The 25,552-nt window shown below is 35.4% G+C and overlaps 1 protein-coding gene across 1 annotated transcript in view; it reads left to right on the forward strand.

Annotated features, from left to right (window-relative positions):
* The window catches only part of LOC150083627 (semaphorin-5A-like), a 120,407-nt gene extending 103,791 nt beyond the window's left edge, over positions 1-16,616 (forward strand). The window contains exons 13-15 of the mRNA XM_090378545.1: positions 2,269-2,408; positions 11,322-11,672; positions 16,312-16,616. Coding sequence (XP_090234671.1) covers positions 2,269-2,408; positions 11,322-11,672; positions 16,312-16,616 — 796 coding nt within the window. The remainder of the gene's footprint in view (positions 1-2,268; positions 2,409-11,321; positions 11,673-16,311) is intronic.
* Positions 16,617-25,552: the final 8,936 nt, after the last annotated feature.

The raw sequence follows: 25,552 nt of genomic DNA on the forward strand, positions 1-25,552 counted from the left end.
GGGACCTGGGGCTTTCTTAGCATCAAGATTCTTCAAAATCCTTCTGACATCCTTTTGACGGAAGACCACAGGAGGCATTGAATGGAGCGTGTTGGGAATGGTGGGAGGTGTTTTGCAAAATGATTATTAATACATTAGTTGGAAGAAAAATGGGATGCTAGCAGGTCAGCTTTATCCTTGGCTGAAGTGAGAACAGAACCATCTGGTTTGGACAAAGGTGTGAGCAGAGATGGGCAAAAGTTGCGGCCAATAGCTTTGGCAAGAGACCAGAATGCTCGGCGACCATTAGGGCAAGAAGCAAGTTTTCTACTCTTAGCCTGTTCAAACTCTAGTTTGGACTGATTAATAACTGCTTTAAAATTGTTGTAAGCTTTGGTATAGGCAGAATTTGAAACTGGAGAATTAGAAACAAGCCAATTACGATATGCAACATTCTTCTCTTGAACAGCCTTAGCACATTTATTGGAAAACCAAGGTTTAGATAAAGGACGAGATTTTAAAGTGGAGTGTGGGATAAAGGATTCCATTCCTGCAAGAATAATTTCACTGACACGATCTGAGCAAACGTTGACATCAGAAGTTTTGAAACAGTAATCCGACCAAAGAAAAGAAGTCTCGCAGGTCAACCCATTTTGCATTCTTGTAATGCCAAACAACATGAGGTGGGGAATACCCATGAAATAAAGGTTCCATTGGAGAAGAGACAATCACCAAGTTGTGATCTGAAGTGCCTAAAGGACCTCTCACTTCAACCGTGTACTTAGAAGAGTTGTTTGTGAGAAAAAGATCAAGCGTATTGGCTGTATGATTAGGATTGTCTGGTATTCTTGTAGGTAAATGAACAATCTGTGCAAGGTCATTAGTAATTGCAAAAGCCTCAGCATCTCGACCAGCTGGGTCGGTGTGACTAGAAAACGGAAGCCAGCTGGAGTTGTGAACATTAAAATCACCAAGGAAAATTACCTCACTGTTAGGAAAGTTGGACTGGAGAAAGTCAAGTTGAAAAGAAAGGAAGTCAAAGAGCTTCAAGTGATTAGTGGAATTGGGAGAACGGTAGAGACAACAGATGAATTTGACACAATGAGATAGAGAGATTTTAAGCCAGAGAAGATCAAAGAGAGGAGATTCCAAATTGCCAAGTCTCTGACAGGTAATATCAGAATGGACATATGCACAAGTACCACCTTTGAGGCGAAAGGAATCATACAGCGAATAATTTGGGCGTCTGAGATGAGCAGTAGCTGAATCAACCGATAACTGAGATTCTGTCAGAAAAAGTACATGAGGTTTGGCAGACTGCAAGTGGAAATGGACATCGTTGAGACCATGTATATTTGTGAAATGAATTAGGAAGTGCTTGGAAGGTTTAGATCTTTTTGCAAATAAGCTTGCTCTACTAGTTTGACAATTCATGGTGTATTCAATAGTAAGAAAAAGTGGGTGGGACATGCCGTATGAAGTAATGAAATTTTTGGATATGGCGTACATATGGTAAGAATATACCCAGATCCTTGACATGACGTGGCCTCGAAAATGCTCCCGGCATACACACTACTCGGACTCCCTCCACTCACTATCTGGCAGAGTAGAGGTAGCAGGATTATACACTAGCTGATCTGGAAGCCTCCTAGAGAGTTACCAATAGGTTCGGTCTGGTGTACTAACTAGCGGCCGGCCTGCGAACACCGTTTTAGAGCTGTACCCTCAAAATATAAGGAATAATGGATCTCGCCACGATGTTCATCATAACCTCAAAAGTCATCAATCATACTGCACGATGGAAGAGATAGGGAAGGGTTGATCGGAACTTAGCTCTAGAGACTAAACATGGGTTCCACCACTTCAAGCCTCTAATAAGCAAAGTGGTGGTATTTCACCGGTTGATGAGAGTCATCTACCACCTACTTGGTGCAATTCAGCAATGTAGAGTACAATCATAGCACAAGAAATATTCTTATGGTATGGACCTAATGCTCATTTTGCATTGCAGATAGAATGCCAGAGCTTGCTTCACTACTATAGAAGACCATGTACATTCCTTCATATGCATTTTTATTCTTAAAGTGTATATCTTAATTTACTTTGTTAATGGTAGTTTAATCAATATAGGTTGTATTTAAATAAGCAAAAAGCTATTCAAAATTAATTTCTTTATTTATTGGATACAGAACCATTTTGTAAAATTTAGTCATAGCCATGTTAGTTAAGCATATATTCAATAATAGTACCTCTTGATACTAGAAATTAATAGATTTTCTTTTCTTAAAGAGATTGTTTAACATCGGTTGACCCATATTGTGGATGGAACAAACATCAACAAGCTTGCACAATTACAGAACATCCTTCAAGTTCTAGTTGGGAGCAGGAAATTATTTCATGTTCTTCTTCTTCTTCTTCAAATTTAAAAGGTAAAAAACTAGATTAAAGTATATAAGTATATAATTGGTATATTTTAAGTTATTTTGTTTTTAAGTTAAAGGATGCCTTGAGAAAGTATGCAAAGATATTTTTAAATAAAAATTTATTATATGAAACTTCCTATTTATATACTATTTTTGTTTATGAAAACCATCCTCATTTCTTGTTTTGTGTATAACTCTTTAAAAGTTTCATAAATAATCCTTTTATCTTCTGATGTACAGGTTGAAGAACATTCAGTTACATTGATATAAACCTTCAGGAAAAGGAAACTTTTCTGCATGGTTTTAGGATGGAAAAATAAAATTTAATATAATAAAATTAATAACTGCTGTAATGAGCTTACATTTATTGAACTGCATGTAGCAATATGTTATAACCTTATTTTGCAGGCTTCCTTCTTTTGATATGAAATTTAACAAAAGAGTTAAAAAGTCTTGCATTATAAGTTTCTCTCTTCTGAGATGCACAAAATAGATCTGCTTTGCATGGTCATAAACAAGAAAATGCTGTTCTTTTGTGTGAGGATACAGGGTTGTTGTGAAGCAAGCCTGATTAGTGACCATTTGGTCTGCATTATTAGCATGATTGTGTGGTTGTTGTTGGCTTTTAATCCTTCTGGCCACTATTTTTTGTGTGAATTCAGGCCTATGGGTGCTGGGGAAAGAGCAGAGATGACATTTTGCTAAGGAGAAGGCTGCTCTATTGTTTGCATGCACAGTGTTGTGTCTACTGTGTATTGTTAGGCTAGAAAGGAATCTGAGGTTAACTTCCAATAGTCCCAGGTAAGGTGATCCAGGAATGGGGGGGATAGTGAATCTCTTCCTGTTTCTCTTCATTAAAGCCTGGTTGACTGTATACTCTAGGTTTCCTTGAACTCTCTCTCTCTCTCTCTCCCCCCCCTCCCATGATGCTCAAAATTAATACTTGTATAGTCCATCCCCCCCACACACATTTCCAAGTGGGGCCACTTTCATATTCACTGATTTGACTCCCCAGTTCATGGTCTATAATTTACCTGTGTAGCATTTGCTACATTAGCTGTCAAAACTTGTTTCAGTTTCTTATTACTAGTTATTATTTCACTCACACCCTTGAGTGAGGAAAGATGAAGAGGTAGCATGAAAAGGTTGTCCTCTTCATATTTGGGGAGTGGGGAGGAATTTGATTCTAGTTTTGTGCATAATGTGATTAATGAAATAAGTGCGGTATTATTGAGAAAGTTTATAGTTCAGTATATACATTTAATATCATCTAGTGATGATATTAAATTTAATCAGCTTTAGTGTAATAACACTAAGTTTATTCATAATTGACTTATAAGTTTGCAGTATTGGCCTTTTAATTAATGTATTCTAAATTATTATCAGATACATATTCCTTCTGCAGCACTCTTAATTTTGTTCTCTCTCTCTCTCTCTTTCTTTCTTTCTTTCTTTCTTTCTCTTCCCCCCTGTTCTGTCACATAAGTTTGTTGTTACGTTTGCTTAATACACAAGAGAGCAATGTGGCTACTTGAGATTGCAAGAAATTACATCTTTTGGTGTAAAAGTTGATCCCCCCCCCCCAAAACTCAAATTTTTTTTGCCTTGAAAATTCATACTCTTAATCACATATTCACCATATAAGTCGACCCATCCCCCTTTTTTTTACAGTCGTTTGCATCTTACGTAGTGATGTTTTGCAGTAAAATCTACATTAAGAATCATTGCCTCTTTTTTAATTCAATTAAAGCTTACATTGCAACATTTTATTTCATTCCCAATAAAGGGTAACAAAAATAGTAAGTATATATAGTAGACCCTCATGGAAACCAAAACCTATAGGCCTAGATTTTGCTTATCATTTTTGGTGCCATATGTGGACATGAGAGGTTTTGATAATTTTGGTTTTACTATAATAGTACTTCAATATGGATGCGCATCTGCTATAAGAAATCGAGTCTCAAAAGTTTACTTTTCCAAATTTATAAAGTAAACCTGCAAACATAACTCTCCATGTATGGGATGATTTCTTTTCATCTGGTGAAGCAGATGTTAGTTTTAAAAGGAGAGAAACATATATTTGTATCAAAATACTGTATGTATGTAATAAATTGTAAATATGTTGCTATTAATTCATGTCTTTTCAGTCGTGAGTGCAGTGTTTGTATGTTTATACCCGGCATGTAAGTTTACCTTAAAATTAAAAAAAAATTTTTTTTTTTTTAGTGCTTCAAAGGTTGACTTATACTGTATGTTGGAATATGATCCAAGTGACACTGTAACTTAGTATTCCAACAAGAAAAAGAAAAAGTAATTTTAAAACACAGTAATTTTCATTATATTAAAATGTTTTAAATTAAAAATTGCATTAAAAAAGTTTTAAGCTAACAATAAAGTTATTATAAAATTCTTTGGAGGAGGCTTAATATGGCCTTTTTCATTAATAGACTTTTTCCTTTTCTTTCTTATGAGCATATTTATTTACTTCTACTGTTATTAGATAAATAATATAGCTTCTTCTCATGTGTGTGCAATTTTTTAAAAATTTGCATTCTCTTGATTGAACAGTATTCTACTTCAGTTCCATATCTTTTTAAATCTATCATTACTTTTATGAAACTCTATCCTGCTTTTTCTGGCCACAAGATGTCACCACTGAGTGCTCGGACATTTGGTCGCCAAAAGGATATGTGCAAGAAAAAATTTTAAACTCATATATAAAATTATCAAATGGTCTTCCCTCTCTTCTGAATAGTAAAACAAATATCAAATAAAGTTGTAATCCTCTTAGGCAGGTGTTTCAGTCTTTTTAACCTTCTCTCTCAGAGTTTCAAATTGTATACTCCTTTATATTTTTTTTCTGGATTTAATGTTGCTGAGATTGATATATAAGTTAAAAATTATGATGTATTACAATGCTGGATGATATTGATTGCGATGTACATTTTCATTTAAAATTAATACAATAAAGTTATAAATCATGCAAAACGTAATAATGTGGTATCACAAGGTGATTAAATTAAAATGACACTTTTTTAACAATGTGAAAGTATTGTTATTACTACAGTAAGTTTTGCTTAAAAGGGTATTGCTGTTACTTGTGCTCAAACAATGAAAATATTAAAAAATAAATTTAACAGCTTGATATTTTAAAATTAAATGTGTACACTCACCATGGGACACAACCAACATGGAATTGTATTACAGGAAGATGTTAGATAATTAATTTTGACACTAATTTTTTGCTCATTCATTTTGCATAACCCCCCATACACAAAACGTTTTAAGCACTCCTACAGGTACATATATGTATTCTTGGGTAACATTTATATACACATTTAAGCATCATCATCATATAAAAAAGATGAACATGTCAGTGTATGTTTATGTATATATTATATCTCATTTTCTCTAAGACAGCTTAGGCAATAAAAACATTTATTTGAGCATTCAAACTGATGAATAGTATAGAATTTTCAGTGTTCAATCACGCTGATACTTGCTTTGTGTTTAATAGATATTCTTTCACAATATTCTACATATTATTCTTATTTTAATAATAACTAAGGGTCTTTGCTCACTCACCCCCGCACACGCTTTTCTACGTGAAATGTAGAGGTATACGGAGTAAGTCAAATCTTTTCTACATAAAAGACACACCTGTAGAAGTGCACTGATTGAAGGCGCCTCTGTAGCCAGGTGGGAAGGAGCAGCAGTGCGTAGCAGCAGTGCATAGCACATGCTTCTTGATTAGTCCCGGGTTCGAGCCCGTCACCACCAAATATGGAGGATGCGGAAAGGTCAGGGAATGACCACCGCATATCCCAGAGCAATATGGCCTTAGTTGCTAATGCTCCTAAAAACCAAATAACAAGCACTGATCGATATCTAATCAGGAAATGACCCGTATAATTATTTACTTCTGCATTTGTAGTGCGTGGCATGCATTCTCAAGGTCAAATGAACATCACTATGTACAGTACTGGCGCTAGGCTGGACGTCGCCCTACTGCAAAGCTGAAATGGGCACCCCAAACAAATGGCAATTTATTTATTTATTTTTATTTTTATGCTGAATATGTAAATTTGCAACAATTATATTGACTTACTTAATTATTATTACTTAATTCGTTTACAAAAATTTAAAGAAAGAACGAAACTTCATAATAACACTTCGAAACGGCGTCCGCCTGCTTCCCTTACGTAGTCAGGCCCACTTCCGCCAATCCTGACTACGTAATTATTTACTTGCATTTACATAGGTCAGAGCAGGACGAAAACAGGACTAAAATATTTAACTGAAATATTTACAAACTATACAAATATTTAAAATATTTACAAATACTGTATACAATATTCATTAATATACAAAAAACATTACAACGGAACATCAAATGTTAGACAGTGAAGCACGTGCACAAGGTTGGTGAATGTTATGGAGGCAGTTGTCAACAATTAATTGCATACGTCCTCTTCTCCCATTGTCTTGAATAAATATCACTAGGAGGAAAACATTTTTTAATGTATAAATTTAATTTTTGTAATTTTTAAATCTCTTTTATTGCAAGTATTTTGCAAAATTAGTTTCTACTTTGTAAATTTAATCTTTAACTTTTCTAAAGTATTTCTGCTAAATTAATTCTTTGTTAGTTGAGTAGCTTAATTTTAGCTTCACTAGTGGATAAAGTTTCGGTAACAATTTCATTTCTGTAGTATTTTGTTAATTTAAATTGTGTAATACATTGCAAATTAAAATTTAGTAAATAATAGATATTACAAGATAATAATAGATATTACAAGATCCACTTCAATCCAAAGTCAAGGACATCATCACCCACATGGAAATGCCTATGGACATTTCTAGTGTAAGTCATGCGTTCATCACCTGTATAAATGTCTCATGTATTCAAGGTCAGTGTAGTAGACAAACCAGAGAGGGTAATACTCTTGATCTGATTATCAGCAGTGATCATTCGTGTATTAAGAATTTGCAGATAAAGGAACCACTAGGTGGCAGTGATCACAGTGTGCTGATGTGGAATTTACTTAAAGATATAATTACCATCAGGGGTAAAGGAAAGGGTTTTTGCTTCCGTAAAGGTGAGTACAGTGGTCTCAGACAGTTTTTAAATTCTGTACAGTACTGATGGTGTTACCAACAGTAAATTCTAAGTAGGAAGCATTCAAGGAATTAATCGTGGAAGCTACTAAAAGTTTCATATCTATTAAGAAATATTGTTCAAGGTTTAGGCCTAAATGGTTATCAAATGAACTAATGAGACTCATGACAGAGAAGAAAAATGCATGGGATGCATATAAATTATCAAGCAACTCAGAAGACTATGGTTTTTTTTTTTTTTTTTTTTGTTAGTTGTTGGCGCATCGGCTTCTGTGGCCATAATGCACCTCCCAAAGTTTTTGCATTTACTCTGATCCAAGCCCAAGGCGGGATTCGAACCTGCGACCTTTGGATTGCCAGGCAGGCACTTTACCCACACGGCTAGCCCGGTCGGCAAAGACTATGGTAGATATAAGTCTATAATCTGTAACCAGCTAGTCTGTAATCAGGTCACAAAGGAGGTTAGGCAGTCGAAGGCAGATTACGAGAAATCTTTGGCAAAGGATGCTAAGAAAAACAGCAAGGATTTCTTTACTTATATAAACTCTAAAAAGAAGGGGATGAATCTGATTGGTTCACTTGATATCGATGGTTCGACTGTTGATGATCCTGCTCAGATAGCAAACAAACTGAATGAGTATTTTGCATCTACATTCACACACGAGGAGTTATTAAGGTTTTAAAATGGCCGAAGGTTATCAAATTGTAGCAGGGTGCTTAATGATTTTGTAATAACTGAGAGCAAAGTGGAGAAGAAATTGTTGAAGTTAAACATAAGAAAGGCACCTGGAGTGGATGGGATCTATCCAGTTATATTAAAGGAGGCGGCAAAGCAACTAAGCAAACCCTTAGCCATAATTATGAGAGCATCCTTGCACTCAGGGGAGATCCCCATGGACCGGTTATGTGTGAATGTATCCCCAATTCACAAAGGAGGATCAAAGGGTGACACAAGTAATTACAGACCAGTTAGTTTAACTTCTGTTCCGGGTAAAATAATGGAGTCACTGGTTAAAGATGCATTGCAGGATCATCTAGACAAGACTGCAGCAATAATTCAGACACAGCATGGATTTGTTAAGGGAAAGTCTTGTCTGACAAATTTGATAGGATATTATGATGTGGTTACAAAGGAACTGGATGCAAAAAATAATTTTGATATCATATATTTGGATTTCAGGAAAGCTTTTGACACTGTTGCGCATAGAAGACTATTGTACAAATTGGAGCAGAATGGTATTAAGGGTAAGTTGCTACAATGGATAAAAGGCTGGTTGAGTGGGAGAAGACAAAGGGTGGTAATCAATGGGTGCTGCTCTTTGTGGACTAATGTTATTAGTGGAGTCCTACAGCGTTCGGTGTTTGGTCCACTGTTGTTTTGTATAGTTATCAGTGATATTGATGAAGGTATATCAGGCTTAGTGTCAAATTTTGCAGATGATACAAAGGTTGGCAGGGTCGTTAATGACAGTAATGGCAGTGTGCTACTGCAACAGGATCTAGAAAATTTGGGCAGATGGGCTAAGAAATGGCAACTGAAGTTTAACCTTGACAAATGCAAAATACTGCATATGGGTAGAAATAACCCCAGAGAAATGAACTGTGTGGTACTACATTAAGGTAGTAGAAAATGAAAAAGACTTGGGGGTAATTGTGCAGTCAGATTTGAAGTTTTCTGAGCAATGCAGACAGGCTGCCAGGGCAGGTGGGGTTTTGTCAATGATATATAGGAATTTTGCTAGCAGGAAAAGGAGGTGATTGTCCCTCTGTATAAGGCAATGGTCAGGCCACGCCTTGAGTACTGCGTACAGGTCTGGAGGCCTCATTTTAGGAAGGATGTAGATTTGCTTGAATGTGTACAGAGAAGGGCAACAAGATTGGTGAGGGAAATGAAGGGATCCGCCTACCAAGAGAGGCTTAAGTTCTGCAAATTGCAGTGGCTGGAGACTAGGCACCTGTGCGGTGATCTGATTGAGGTGTATAAGGCCTTGAATGGGTTGAGCATGCTGAATTCTGATGGGATCCTTCCACTTGTTCAGATTACGAACCTAAGGGGGCATAAATTCAAATTAAGAAAAGACAGATGTAGAATAGATGTGCGGAAATATGCTTTTAGCCAGCGGGTGATTAATTGCTGGAACAAACTTCCATCTGTCATTGTGGAAGTTGGCAGGTTAAAGAAATTTAAGGAGGAACTGGACAGGCATTTGGAGGGAATGTTGTGATTTTTTTTTTTTTTTTTGGCTGATGCTGCATAAGCTCATACACTTGCTTTCTTGCATCACATGCCACTACTGCTACCAAGCTCAGCTGACAGTTCTTTTCTTTGTACCAATCTGAAATTAAAACTTGGTGTATTACTAGAAAATTTGTGTCACTGAAGAAATGGCTGCTTGTCCTGGACACAAATGTAACTAGAAGCTTGTCAGGGACAAGCATCTCGTGACCTGTCAAGTGATGCTCGATTAGGGTCCTAGAATTAGAATTCTCTGTTTGAAGAACATTTAGTTTTATTGGGAGATTTTATTGTCAGGAGAGGCCTTCATCCTGCAGTTTATTGAAAATGGCTGATAATGATGATGATTGTCAGGGAAATGAGTAACATTTTTTTATAATAAAGATAGATGGACCAGAACCAGGGTATGCTTGCTGGGAGCAACAGTTGATGAGGTTACCAACAAATTTTAAGGGGATAAAAGGAGTATTATTATTTGTGTGATGACTAATAATATTAAATGAAGATTTGTTGGATAAATATAGGACCATGCTGAAAAAATGCTGTAAGCTTGGTCAGAATGTGTATGTGTCTATAATTCTTCCTAGACACGATAAGAGGGATTATATGCTGAAAGACTTGTGGATAAACTCAAGACTTGAGGGAGTCTGCAAGGCTCTGGTGGGGAATTTTTATCAAATGTTCATAAGTCTTTGAGAGAGGTTAGTAAAATGAATGAATGTGGAATTTTCACTGTTATAAATAATTTCAGAACTAGGGGCCATAAATTCAAATTACAGTGGATGAGGTTTAGACTAGATTGTAGGAAGTTTTCTTTTAACCAGTAAGTTGTGATTATTGGAAAAAGTTGCCTTCACAGGTAGTTGAGGCTGAGAGTTTTAAGAAATTCAAAGGCCAACAGTGTAGTTACCTACTTAAGGAGGGAAGTACTTTTTTTTTTTTTTTTTTTTTGTGGTTGGTGCAGCAAAAGCCTGTGGCTCTATAGTGTTTCCATTACCTGGACTTCCACTTTGTTTCCAAATCCCAGTGGCAAATCAGCATTTCATCACCAGTTAATTATTGCTGAGGGGTTGGTACTCACCTTTTAGAAATATTACATTATCTGGAAATCATAGACACTTCAATATATATTTGTTCCTCATAACCAGGTATGAAGTTTTTTGACACATTTCTGGAGTTGCCACTTCCATTGGTCATCCCAAGTTGGGATCATCCTCTGTGGATTCTTGACCCCCATTTAAACTGCTTAAGATCAAAATTTTATCTGTTATTCAGAAGGGGCGGCATCACCATATATAGCTTTCATATATTCATGAAAAATTTTAGTCCATTCCCTTCTTTTGTCAAAAATCCGATAATGGCCCAATGCTCTAATTTCATGACATCCTTGTTTTCTTTTGGATTGGCTAATTAAATCTCTCTTTGTTCTTCTGTGCATATAAGATACAGGCATTTATGAGAATATTATAAAACTAATTTTTTATATATATCAAACTTATTTATAATCAAGATAGACTTATTATTTACTGCTTTCCTTACCTGTTTCATTTTTATTTTTTTTTTAGCATGGTCTCAAATAGTAAATCATTGGTCAGAGTGGACCTTATGGACTAATTGCAGTACAGCATGTGGTAAAGGTGTACAAACTAGGCACCGTCAGTGTCTTCATAATGATAGGGACAGATGCATAGGATGTGATCAGGAATGGAAGTGGTGTAATATTCATAAGTGCCTAAAAATTTATAAATCTATGAGATCACCATGGTTCCAAGTCAATTTTACAAAAAATATTTGCTTGGAGCAACGCTATCATTTTACTTGTCATGTTAATATCCATGATAAAACAGATATTTATGTTGATGTACTGAAAGAGGAGCGCATTAATTCTGAAGGAAACCTAAAATGTTCACTTGGAGGTAAAATATAATTTTTTTTTCTTGAAGTATAAAAGATATATTGAAGTATATTTTCAAAATATGTGAATATTTATACTGCATTTCTGGAAAAGTTCATAATAATAGTCCCATAGCTTAAGAGATGAGTGCTACACGGGCAAAGACATTTCTGTTTTCCAATGCAAACTGTACGTTTGCTGGCTGTGTATAAAGAAGTCTGGCTGTGTGTGTGTATATGTGTGTCAAATGCTGTAATATTTTCTATTTATTTTATTGAACAATAATGCTTAGTTTCACTAAGCAAATAAAAATCTATTTATTATTTTTTCTATTTTTTTTTTTACATTTTATATAGGATATGGAAAAAAGGGTGTGACAAGATTTCAAGGTAGAATGAGCTTATGATAATGGAAGATAATTGTTATTTTTATTTATTTATTTATTTTCAGATTATATAGATGTACTGGAGATTTAAACAAAAACAAATAGTCCATAGGGAGGACAGATTGGACACATAATCAACTGGAATTTGTGGTTGAGTAGTACTTCTGCAGATGCTTCATGATTTCGGCATAAAGGAAATTCAAAAGATATTTCAAAGTTTGTTATGTACCGTCAGGTAAAGGATGAAATAGATATGCAACAGTTTTCCATGAAACAGGCAATATACAGTTTAAATAATCCACAGGGAACGCAAGCTATGAGAAAACTGGAAAATCTTGACAAAATTCAGTAGACAATTTATTGTTGCAGCAAGTTGGAATGAGCCCAAGTTCCTACCATGGAATTCTGAAATGTGAAGTACATCTTAATCCACATGACTTCAAATGACCCAGCAACTCTAACTAACTAACAGATATTAATAATTAGACTGCAGAATTTTTAGGGCTAAAGCCTCAGGTTACATAGGAAGTTAACTGATGTACAAGTTAGTGCAACTGCATCAATTCTGTATGTAGCCTGGCATCATGGGGCCTCATTATTAGCCCTATATTTTAGGGCTAAAGCCTCAGGTTATGTAAGAAGTTAACTTCGCAACTGGATTGTTATCATTGCAACACCAGGGTACCTGCCCACCCACTGACGAGGAGCCAATAAACTCAGAAACAGTGCCGTATGGGTGATGGTATCTGCTGAGAATAAGTAACAATAGTCTTCTCCTGGGGTGAAGCGTTACTCATTCGAGATAGTGCAATATCATGGCAACTAGTGAAGGTATTCACAATATGAGATATACTTAATGATGCCAATTTATAACTACTTAAGTAGTTGGCTAAGTACAGAAATGATGCAGTTGCACTAACTTGTACGTCAGTTAACTTCCTACGTAACCTGAGGCTTTAGCCCTAAAATATTCTGCAGTCTAAATTACTCCACACCATCAGGCATCTCTCATATTGTGGAGTAATTCTTTGCAACTGGATTGTCATCATTGCAACACCAGGGTGCCTGCTCACCCACTGATGAGGAACCAGTAAGCTCCGAAATGGTGCCGTATGAGTGATGGTATCTGCTGAGAATAAGTAACAATAGTCTTCTCCTGTGGTGAAACATTACTTATTTGAGCTGGTTCAGTATCATGGCAACTCATTGTGAAGGTATTCACAATATGAGATATATTTAATGCAATTTATAACTACTTAAGTAGTTGGCTAATTACAGAAATGATGCAGTCACACTAACTTGTACGTCATATTAATAACACTAGTTTACAGATTTAACTAGTGTTATTAATATGTTTCACTATTGAATTTCAATAGGTCCTACTGCCGAAATATGTTGCTGTGATTTCAAATATGACTTAGATTTTTTTCTATCACATCCAGATACATCACAATTTAAGAAATAGAAAAATATTGTTTTTTACGAAAGTATATAACTTTATTGTATTTAGTAATGACAGATTGATAGGATTACATTTTCATATATCAAAAAATACATAAATACTAACAAGTATTAATCAAAATTCTGAAACTTTCATTAATCAGACCTTCGTCTCTTTGTTTGAAAAGAACGTTTAATCATTTTTCTTTTATGTACAGTGCCAGGTTTCTCTCTTTTTGAACACCAGCAGTAGTGACCATCGTGCTTGTATTCCACCTTCCCTGGTACCTCTGCTCCATTTCCTTTATGTCCTGATGAATCTCTCCCCTTGTTCTTCACTCATCTGTGTAAGATTTTTGGGAAAAAAATCAAAATGGGCATACAAAAAGTGAATTTTGATGCTCATATTTCAACCTAAATTGTGAAGCTTTTTGAGCATATTTTGAACAATTTTCTCATAATCCTATGGTTTATGATTTCCTAAAAAGTTTTCCATTACACTTTTTAAAGCAATCCAGGCTTCCCTTTCAACGTCAGTCATAGTAGTTTCAAACTGACCATCTAAAACCAATTTTCTAATTTGAGGACCAATAAAGAAATCTTCCTTAAGTTTTGCGTCAGATAAACCGGGAAATTTACTGCAAAGGTACTTAAAGCAGTTGCCATCCTTATTCAGTGCTTTAACAAATTACTTCATTATGCCTAACTTGATATGTAGTGGAGGTAAAAGTATTTTATCTGGCATCACCAAACTTTTGTGCACAATAGTTTTTGACCCCGGTGTAAGATTGTGCCTCCGAGGCCATTGCTTTTTTGTTCAATGCAGCACTTTAACTCTGCTATCCCATTCACAAATAAAGCATGGCATTTTAGTGTACCCAACCTGTTGCCCCACAACATAAATAACACTTTTAAGTCTCCACATAGTTACCATTCGTGATCTTGATATTTAATTTTCTCCAGAAGCAACTTTAGATTGTCATAAGTTTCTTTTAAGTAGACTGAATGAGCAACTGGCACAGATGTGTACTTATCTCCATTATACAAGAGAACACCTTTTAAACAGTATGTTTAAAAGGTGTTCTCTTGGGTAAGATAGTCTTAGAAGAGTCTATAAATATTCTCCATTCACTAGGAACATATGATGGAGCTTCTAAGGCACTTATTAAACCAGCAATATCACTGCAATATACAAGAGGACCTTCTTGTGAAAAATACTGTATAAACTCCCTTTCACAATTTCTGTACCAGAAAATGATGTACCTGGAGCAAGTGAGTTCTTTGTTTGAAGTCTGGATCCCAGAATTTCAGCAGCATACTTTGGAAGACCTAAGTCCCTTACTAAATTGTTCAGTTCGACTTACGTGAATTGCTGTAGCATTAAAATATTTTCTGGTTAATAACATTCCTCTCCACTAACCTCTTTAGCTTCTGCTTCAGTGGAAGAAGATGTGAACTCCAAAGTTTCTGGTGGAGGTTTTACAGGCAGATCAAGTCCATGTGGAGCCGGTCTTATGGCTGATGGTAGATCTGGATATTTGATGTCCTTTTTTATTTTTTGAATTGTAACCTTTAACATCACATACACAAAAGTAACATTCAGCATGGCTTACTGGCTCGCACCACACTAGGAATAGCAATGGCAAGCACACCTTTTTTTTCTTGACTCCATTTTCTAAGATGTTGGACACATGTATGGCATACTTTATGCGGTGCCCATGATTTATCCTGATCGCCTAGTTTTATGTCAAAGTATGCATAATACGATTGTTTTACAAAATCGGTAATATTTCGCCTCTGCTTTACAGGAACTAAACAATCACACATGTAACAAAACATGTCGGGACTGTTTATACACTTTCTGGTTGCCATACCAAAAGAAAACTAACACACAATGAGAGTTCGTGACGGTTTTTACAGGAGTACTGTGACCACATAAGGAATGTGCCACTTATATAGGCTCTGTGGTTGGGTGGACTGTAGAAACAAGTGAGTGCATGCTCAGACAAGTTTAACCCGTATCTACACACAGTAGTCTCCCAGACTCCACTCAGAAAATAAAATTCTGGGAATAACAAATGGGCCGCAAGAGCGGTGTGGGGGCTGTCTACCTTCCTGGGTCAAGGTCAGCTACCTTGCAGTGTGTGTAGTTACTGGTTAAACATGCACAATCTGTTGTATTTGAGGCAAATATTTGATACTGATTACGAATATAGGGGTATAAAACTGTGCCCTGCCATTAAATATTCTAGATCAGGGGTTGGAAAACTTTCCTGGTGAGTGTCATTTTTGCTTATTACAGATATAGAAATCTTCATGCATGCCACTTTGACAGGTATAACTGAACCACTGGCTTGCCATAGAAAATCTTTTCTCTCTCTCTCTCTCTCTCTCTCTCTCTCTCTCTCTCTCTCTCTCTCTCTCTCTCTCTCTCTGTGTGTGTGTGTGTGTGTGTGTGTGTGTGTGTGTGTGTGTGTGTGTGTGTGTGTGTGTGTGTGTGTGTGTGTGTGTGTGTGTGTGTGTGTGTGTGTGTGACTTGTTATGTGCATGGGGTTTGCTGATCCCCTTGTTAGTGTGACATCAGCTATATTTCCATTCTATTTTTTATTTTATTTTAAACTGAATATCATGATATGTTAAAATATTGTGGTTGATACTGTAGCTGAAATGAAATCTTGTTGGGTTTAACAGAGATCACGTGTATTTTATTTTTAGAAAGTATTCTTGCATGGCATCTTGTGTTATAATTTATATCCAGTATTTAGAAAAGAAATATAATATCTTGAAAACTACCTTATTTTTTATTTTATTTTATTTTATTTTTTACTACTTATAGGTACAGAACTAGCAAGAATACCCTTACAGACTAATGTGGAGGATAAAAGAGCTTATTCATTTTTAAACCTTCTTCGAGACAACCATGTGATTACCATTATAGGAGTATTTGTAGTAGGAGTTGTGTGTGGAGCCTTAGGAATGTATGTAGTCATAAAATGCATTTATAGGAAGCAGTATAGAAGACATCCAAAAAGACCAACTTCAGTGCATTCCTCTCAGTGTAACAGGGAACACAGAATCAGAAGTGGAATTGAAAATAATATGAGAACTCCAGTGGATTTAAATATATTTTTTGATACCTAAAAGGAAAAAAGTGGTTTCCAGAATAAGTTTAGCTATCTCAGAATTTTATTAGTATTAGTCATATGGTGCAAGGAGGCCCAAGGCTTTTATTGTACTAGACAAAAAAATAAGTAAATAAATTATATAAAATAAAATAAATAAATGAATAAACAAAAGAAAAAATAAAGTACCTACACTCCTATCCAGCTGACTTTAAATCTCCCCAAGCTGTCAGCCTCAGTCACCCATAGAGGCAACCTATTCCTATAATTAGCGACTCGTTGGCTACAAGAAAACTTCCTAAAAACTCTGATTTGAATTTATGGCCTCTACTTCTGGAATAATTTATCACAGGTGAAATGAATGAGGGTGAAAAATTTCACCCTCATTCATTTTACTTTCTCCTCTCAGAACCTTGTTCAGCTCACTTAGGACACCTCTAAGTTGCCTAGTTACCAAATCCTTTAGTGTGCATATTCAAAGTCTTTCCTTGCATGGTTGCCCTTTTGCTGATCTCATTGGACATTTTGTCCATCTTTGGACCCTATCAAGAAGCTTGATGTCTTTTTTTTTTTTTTAGGTACTTTTTCCATACCTGAACACAGTATTCCAAGTGTGGCCTTACAGTTACAGTGGAATTATGATCTCCCTAACTCTACAAGCAAATGTTTGATAAATCATCAAACATTTGCTAACTATAAAGTGAAGGCAATATTTATTGAATTTATTTATTAATATTTATTGCCAAAACTTCCAATTAAGGAATGTCAGTTAATGTCTTATACTGAACTTGGTGCTGTGAGAATGTTTAAATTTTTCAATTCATCTGCTGAGGCCAGTTCTGTGTATAAATGGTTCATACTTTACATAAATGTAAATAACATAAATGTAATTTACATGGGTTGTTGTTACCTATTGAGTAAGGTGAAACATGCTGAGAAGTAATTCCATGTTTGAAATGTTATTTTCTTAGTACTATCTGATTAAAACAAGAGTCTTGCTAGCAACATTTGAAGTATTAAATAAAGTTACTTAAGTTCTTTATTAGTATTTATTTGTTATTTTCCCACACAAGCATTGATATAATTATTTGATCATAAACTTTGTAGAACATCACAGTATAAATGAAAAGTTACTACAAGCAGTGGTGTGTTATGCTTTCATGGGGCCCAATCTAAACAAAAGACTAATAAAGAACATTTTAAATTTCATTTTATCGTGACAACAAAACAAACAAATTATATGACATAAGAATTAAATATAAAATTTCATCAAAATTGCTAAAACCATTTTTGAAAAAAAAAAGTAATTTTCCAATCAATCTTCAAGTAAAGTTCATTGACTTTGGCAAGTAGAAAGTTCAGTTTCTACTGATTTTGATGAAATTTATATTTAGTTCTTATGTCATATAATTTTTGTCTTATGTCAAAAGTATTAGTGAAAAACAACGAGTTTTTGAAATGATTTTGGCCCCTCCCCCTCTCGTCGAGGTCCTAGGCAGATGTCTTTTTTGCCCATAGGATAACGTGCCACTGACTACAAGGATACTCCATTTCCATTATGAAATGCCTATTATAACTTGTCAAATACTCTGCCCTGTCACTAATGTGTAACATCTAAATATAACCTTTATTTGAAACTAAAAACATGTACTGAAACCGTTAGCCTTTACAACAGCCTTTGGTCTCTGTGGAACCTCTCCAACAGCTTTTTGTAAATATCCTCCAATATTTTCCTCCATTCAGCCTTCAAAGTGGTGATCATTTCTGCTCTGTTTTTTTGGCAGTTTCCTCACAAGCACTCAATGATCCAATTCATCCCAAAGGTTCTCTATAGGATCGAGGTCAGGGCTCTGGGTTGCCCATTACAACTTTTCAACTGCTGTACCCTCGAACCAGTTTACACAATGTGAGCTGTATGGCATAGAGCATTGTCCTGCTGACAGGTATTGGCCTTCCCCGACATCCTGCTACTCATTATTGTTTAGGACATCTATATAGACTTCAGCAAGCATGGTTTTATCCAAAACAACCATTGGTCCCAATCCAAACCATAAAAAGTCCTAGACTATCATGCCGCCTCTGCCAAGCTTCATTGTTGTACTAAACAGTCTGGCAGGTAACTTTCTCTGGGCATTCACCTCACCTAGGCATGACCATCAGACTGTAGACCATATACCATGATTTGTTCACTCCAAAGCACAGCTTTCTATTGACATACTCTCTAAGAACAGTGAGCCTTACTAAACTAGGTGACATCTGGCATTAGTCGGGGGTAGTTAATGGCTCTTCTGAAAGAATACATGACCGTGGTAACCTATATCATGGAGCATCCTGCATGCTTTACTCGTGCTGGCTTGCATTTCATCATCTCACTGTGCGTGTGCGTACGTGCATGTGCACTGCAACAAAGTTGACCTGCATTCTAAGCAGATAATTCTTTGCAGGACTCTTCTGTCATATTCCATCAATTTCAGAGGTTTCTGAGGTCATTTTGTGAGGTTTCAGCACCAGTCCACTTCCATTTTTAGATAAGTAATCTTAAAATAATGATTATAATGATAGTTTTAAGTAATCTTAACGCTTGTAGTCATACTTGTCAATTTTTATGGTTTTCCTGCAAAACAACAGAAAACATCTTTTTTGTTTTCTGTTGTTTTGCAGATTTGAAAATGTCTTTTTTTTATCTACTGTGATTTTTCGGAATGCATACTGTGTGCGCGTGCACGCATGCAAATTTCCATTGTGTTTGTGTTCTGATTTTGATGTGCAGTACTTCACTGAAACTACATTAAAAGTGGGTTTAAACATTATAATAAGGTAACATATTGTGGACCGTCTTTAAAAATTGTCCAATATATGCCCACATTGGTTGTTACAGCTTAAATAAAATGAACATGGGAAAAACTCCGGTCTTCAGACAAATTTTGTAGGGCTGCCATTATCTGCTGGAATAGGAACAAAGATATAAATGAAATGATACACTAAAAATTAATTTACCCTGTGCATCCCTTGTTACACACTTTTCAGATACATATATTTTCACATTTGAACTATGTTAGAAAAATTGTTCACTTAAACATTTAAAATTTCCTTCCATAATATGATTTTCTCAGCACAAGGTAACTAATAAATCAGGAAGGTTGTTGATCAGTTTCTGACAACCGATCAAATCAGTCATTTTCTGTTTTATCTTAACCAGCAAGAAACAGATGTTATTATTCCCTTTATAATGCTGAATGTAAAGAACAGCTACAATTTACCTTTTATTGTCAATAGAAAATAATTTTATAGCTGTCTTTTACAATGACAATCAATAAATATCAGCAACATGTATTCAGTCACATTGGTTGTTGCAGACCAGAATAAGTTGACCTTTGCACAGTTAACTATGCACTGGTTTTCTCTTTATGTACAACTGTGGTTGATATGAAAATTTGAATTACAGGTACCAAAGGTAACGTCAAGAAGACCAATAAAATTAGGCAGTACTGTGTGCAAAAATGTCTTTAGCAATGTATTCATAGGATAAGAAATAAGCTAATATAATTAGATAATAAAAGCTTTCCTACTTTGTTTTGAGGACACACTGCTCCCTCTATTGACAGCAAAAGTTTGGAGTTATTCTCACTTTAGAAATGACATCATTATCCATTAGTCTGGTGTTTCCCAACTTTTTTTTTCAGATATAGAAAACTACTTCAAATAAGTAACACTTCACTAATGGAGAAGACTACTGTTACTTATTCTTGGCGGATATCACCACCCAGGCGGCACCATTTCAGAGCTTATTGGCTCTTCATCAGTGGGTGGGCAGGTATCCTGATGTTGCAACGATGACAACACAGTTGCGAAGTTTAGCATTAGTAGAGGCATACAATGCAAGAAAGCAAGCTTATGCAGCATCAGCCAAAAAAAAAAAAAAAACGCTCCCATTTCACCCCCCCCTTCGTTCCAAATACCTGTCCAGCTCAGCCTTAAATTTATTTAGGCTATCAACTTCCACAACAAAAGATGGAAGTCTGTTCCACCATCAACTACCCGCTGGTTAAAAGCAAACTTCCACACATCTATCCTACAACCATCTTTCCTCAATTTGTCAATTATTTTCTCAATTATAACTCTCCTCATTATAACTCAATTATAACTCCACAATATGAGAGATGCCAACACAGATACTTTGCAGCTGTGTTGTCATCGTTGCAACACCAGAGTACCTGCCCACCCACCAATGAAGAGCCAGTAAGTTCTGAAACGGTGCCGTTTGGGTGGTGGTGTATGCCGAGAATAAGTAACAGTAGTCTTCTCCATTGGTGAGGCATTACTTATTAAAATTAGTGCAGTATTGTGATAACTCGTGAAGGTATTCACAATATGAGATATACTTAAATGATGCCATTTTTGTAACTACTTAGTAGTTGGCTATGTATAGACATGATGCTCTAGCACAATCTTATACATTATGTACTCGTACTTAATGTATGTAGTATATATTAGGTCATTATAGGCATACTTATATCTCCCATCACTGTTAATGGGATTGTTGGATGAAACACATAAGTGAACATAAAATTTAAATTGGAAAGGGATGGTTTGGGATCGTTGTCAAGTCATTTAGATGACTTTCATAAGTTTGACAGACCGCATGTTGAGAAACACTGCACTAATCAACCTAAATTAGTATTAGTAGGTTAAAAAATGATGCAATAAAAAAAGTTTGTACATCAAGCCAAAATAAACACTAACATTACTCATTTCATTTAGCCAACCCTTCTAACAATTTGCTTGATGTTTCTTTAAATTTATTCAAACTACCCATTTCTGCAATATTGGATTGTTGTTGGAGTAGAGTTTTGGGAGCATCAGAAACTAAGGCCATACTGCTCTGTGTACGCTGTCTGTAAATTGCGTGTTCTATGGTCGATGTGCTTTTGCTGGATGAAAACCCCAAGTTTCTGGGACTCTTGCCTGAGACTGACCAACTCAGCCAGGTTGTGAAAAAGGCCCATAAAAATTCCTTATGTCATTGACAGGATTCAAACTCAGGTCTTTTCTACCTGGTGTGGGGAAGATGGCAATTCTACCAACTGTGCTACCCAGGGCCATCAATATCATCAATATCATTGATGAATACACAAAACAACAATGGGCCCAGCACCAAACCCTGGGGAATTCCACTAATAACATTAGTCCATGAAGAGCAGTGTCCATTGATTACCACTCTCTGTCGTCTCCCACTCAACCATCTATTTTTTCGAGATGCTGCAACATACAGAATTCAAGTCTTTATTCATAAGAATATCCTTTTGCTTGCCTGGCCAGTCTTGTTGCTCATCTCTGCACCCATTCCAACAAATCTACAACCTTCATAAAATTAGTCATCCAAAGCTGTATGCAGTACTCAAGTCATTACTATATACAATAGGATAATCACCTCCTTAACCCTGCCCACAAAATTCTTGTATATCAACAGAACTCCATGAGCTGGCCTAGCAGTCTGTTTGCATTGCAAAGAGAACTTCATGTTGGACTGTTCATTTTTCATTCTCCTATACTTTGAATGTGGTACCACCCAATTGATATGTTATTCTGGTATTAATGCTACCCAGATACATTTATTAATGTTAAACTTCAATTTGCACTTTCAAATCTGTCTTCCTAATTTATCCAGGTCTTGTAGGAATAGCATGTACTGATTTTGCTATTTACCACTATGCCCACCTTTATATTATCTGAAAACTTAGACATTAAACTTGATATGCCTCTATTAATATTGTTAATAAATATTGAAAACAGTAAGGGGCCCAGCACCAAACAACGAAGGACTGAACTAATAACATTAGTCCAAGAAGAGCAAGGAGACATTATAAACCACTCTAAATTATTTTTTGCATCCAGTTCCTTTGTGATTGTCATATAACTCTATTTTTGACAATAAGATCTTGCATTATTTCTTTTACTTCTCTCTAGCCCTGAAGTAAAGTTTACAGGTCTGTAATTACTCACTTTGCCCTTTGATTCCCCATACCCTTGTGAATAGGAGACATTTACACATCCAATATGGAGTGAATTCACCTAACTCAAAGAAAGGCTTCAGTTCTGCAAATTGCAGCATATACAGACTAGGCACCTGCAAGGTGATTTTATTGAGGTGTTTAAGGCTTTGAATGGACTAAGCAAGCTCAATGCTGATGAGATTCTTCCTCTTGCAAATTGAGCATGGACAATTGCAGAACAGATGTGTGAAAGTTTGCCTTTAGCCAATGAGTGGTTTATTAACAAGCTTCCATCTGTTGTTGTGGAAGTTGATAGCCTAAATAAATTCAAGGAAGAACTAGACAAACTATTGGAGGGAGGAAATGAATTGGTGAAATGGGAGCAATCTTTTTTTTTTTCCTTTTTTTTTTTTTTTGGCTGATGCTGTTATAAGCTTGCTTACTCGCATCATTTGCCGCTACTAATGCTAATGCTAATAATTTTTGTTTGACCAGTGCTTATGATGCCTCATGGTTAGCACAGTTGGTAGGATTGCCGTTCTCCCACACCGGGTGGAAAAGCCTTGAATTCAAAGCCTGTCAATGACGGGAGAAATTTTTGCAGGTCTTTTTCACAACGTGGCTGAGTTAGTTGGTCTCAGGCAAGGGTAGCATGGTTTTTCTCCAGGAACTTGGTTTTTTTGTCCAACAAACAGAAAATCAAAATCAGAACACACAATTTACGGACAATAATACAGAGCAATATGGCCTTAGTCACTAATGCTCCTAAAACCCTATTACAACAACAACAACAGCTTATGATGCACCAGACTTAACTTTAAACTTGCAACACTCAACAGTTGGGTGCACTGCCTTATAATCTCTGTGCTTCTTAACCACAAGCATAACTCCTCTTCCTCCCACTCTCCTTACCTGTCTGTCCTTTCTGTACACATTGTACTATTGTATGTACCATATTCAAAATCTGCATCCCTTATGTCTGAGTGGCACATGTCTCTGATATCTGTATAATGTCCACATTTGATGACTTTACTCAATAGCACTGAAACCCTATGTGCTGCTAGTAGGGGAAATAAAATTTGTTGCCCTAAATGTTTAAATATTGATAAACGTTAACCAATCAGAAAGAAATCTTTAAAAAAATTTTACTACTCCTAGGTGACACCTACCTCACCTACTCACTTGCAGGGGCCCTGACTTTGACCAAGACTTCAAATTAGATTTATTTTCAGAATAACTAATATTTTTTAAAAATAACATAATAGAATTGAATCCATTATTCATGAATAATGGATTTGCCTCTTATTATCAAATATTAGATGATTAGCTAATATTTCATTAGATACTCAGATAATTGAAATAATTAATACAATTATCTGATTATTTCATTGAATAACATCTGGCACTTTTATTTTACTAGGTTAATATAAATTTTTACCTTTTAAATTTATCTTTTAATCTAAAATTATAGTTCTTCAACCTCTACTGAATGCTGTAAAACATTCACCATAAATCAAAATACATTTATTGGTGACTTTTTTAGGGGTTAGCAAGTAGAGGATGTATATTTTATATTTATAAAATTTTATAAGAACATTTTAGAAAATTATTTTAGAACATTTTAAAAATATATTTTATACAGTATTTAGAAAATTTTACTTTAAAATGCGATACCTCAACTGATTTTGTAGTACATAATTTAAATGCTTTTTGAAATTTTGCAAATGTGAACCTGAGTATTGTTGTATTTCAATGTGCAGTATTTAGTTCATAAGTCTTAGCCTTCCTGCTCCCCACCCCCAACAAATGTAGAAATCTTTGTTTTTGGAGTGATGTAAAAATGTGTTTTCCTTTGGTTTTCAAACTTTACCTTTACACTAGTTTGCATTTTATTTGATTATAGGTTCAGAAATTGAAATCTTAAACCATATTTAAGAAGTCTAAATCAGTGTCTCAAACTTGATTGACATATGTACCCCTACACACCTTTTAACAATAAAATTTTTTCAGAGACCCCCAAGCTCAAATAAAGTTGTTTCTATGTTAAATATTTATAAGAAATTTCAGACATTATACATAGAAACACCCCCCCCCCCTTGAGTATCTCTACAGCCTTACAGGGGATTGCAAACCAGAGGGTGAAAAATGCTCCAAAATATTCCAACGAATAATAGTATATTTAAAAAAAATGTTCTTGTTTATACTCCAGCACAACCGCTAGGTCAGTTAGTTTACAATCATCAATACAAACATCAGTCGTATTTAGCAGTCACAGGCTTGAACTCCAGTCCACTCAAAGAGCACATGCTACTGCAATCACGATCCTGACCACTCGGCTACGGCACACCAGCTACATTAACTAAAAGTAAATGAGAATTTGTGAAAATTAATGGCAGTATAGCAATAAGAGAAAGGAACTTCATTTGAACATCTCTGATAACCATATTCTTCAAATTATTCATTATCATATAAACTCATTCTCTTTAAAGAGAGCAGTATAACCCTTGGCTCTGTGTATATCATATTCCTACATGCACCAAAAGCAAATAGTTGTCTGAAGACCAGCGCTTTTTTACCTATTTCTTGTATTGTATTTTGTATGTCAATTCCATTGTTGCCATTGGTTTTTCTCTTATATCAGTGTTTTAGTAGCAATTAAAAGTTTTATGTTTCTGCAACATATTTATGTATAAGTACATATACTGTGATATATAAGAGCCTGCAGAATTTTTATAAGTTATTTTATTTTATTCATTTATATATATAAATGTGGGATACAGTACTTATTTTTGTTGTGGTAGTTGCAGGTCAATGTTATTCTTTGGTAGTCAAGGGTATAAACCTTTTGCTGTACCTCGATTATGGAGAAGGCCCACAAACCACCATGATAACTGCGATTTGTGGTGGATATATCAAAGTTTAAAAAAATCTGCAAATAAAAAAAATGTATCCCAATTAGTGA

Source organism: Mastigoproctus giganteus, chromosome 7, assembly GCF_048544385.1.
Source record: "Mastigoproctus giganteus isolate SK-2022 chromosome 7, ASM4854438v1, whole genome shotgun sequence".
Classification (NCBI taxonomy): Eukaryota; Metazoa; Arthropoda; class Arachnida; order Uropygi; family Thelyphonidae; genus Mastigoproctus; species Mastigoproctus giganteus.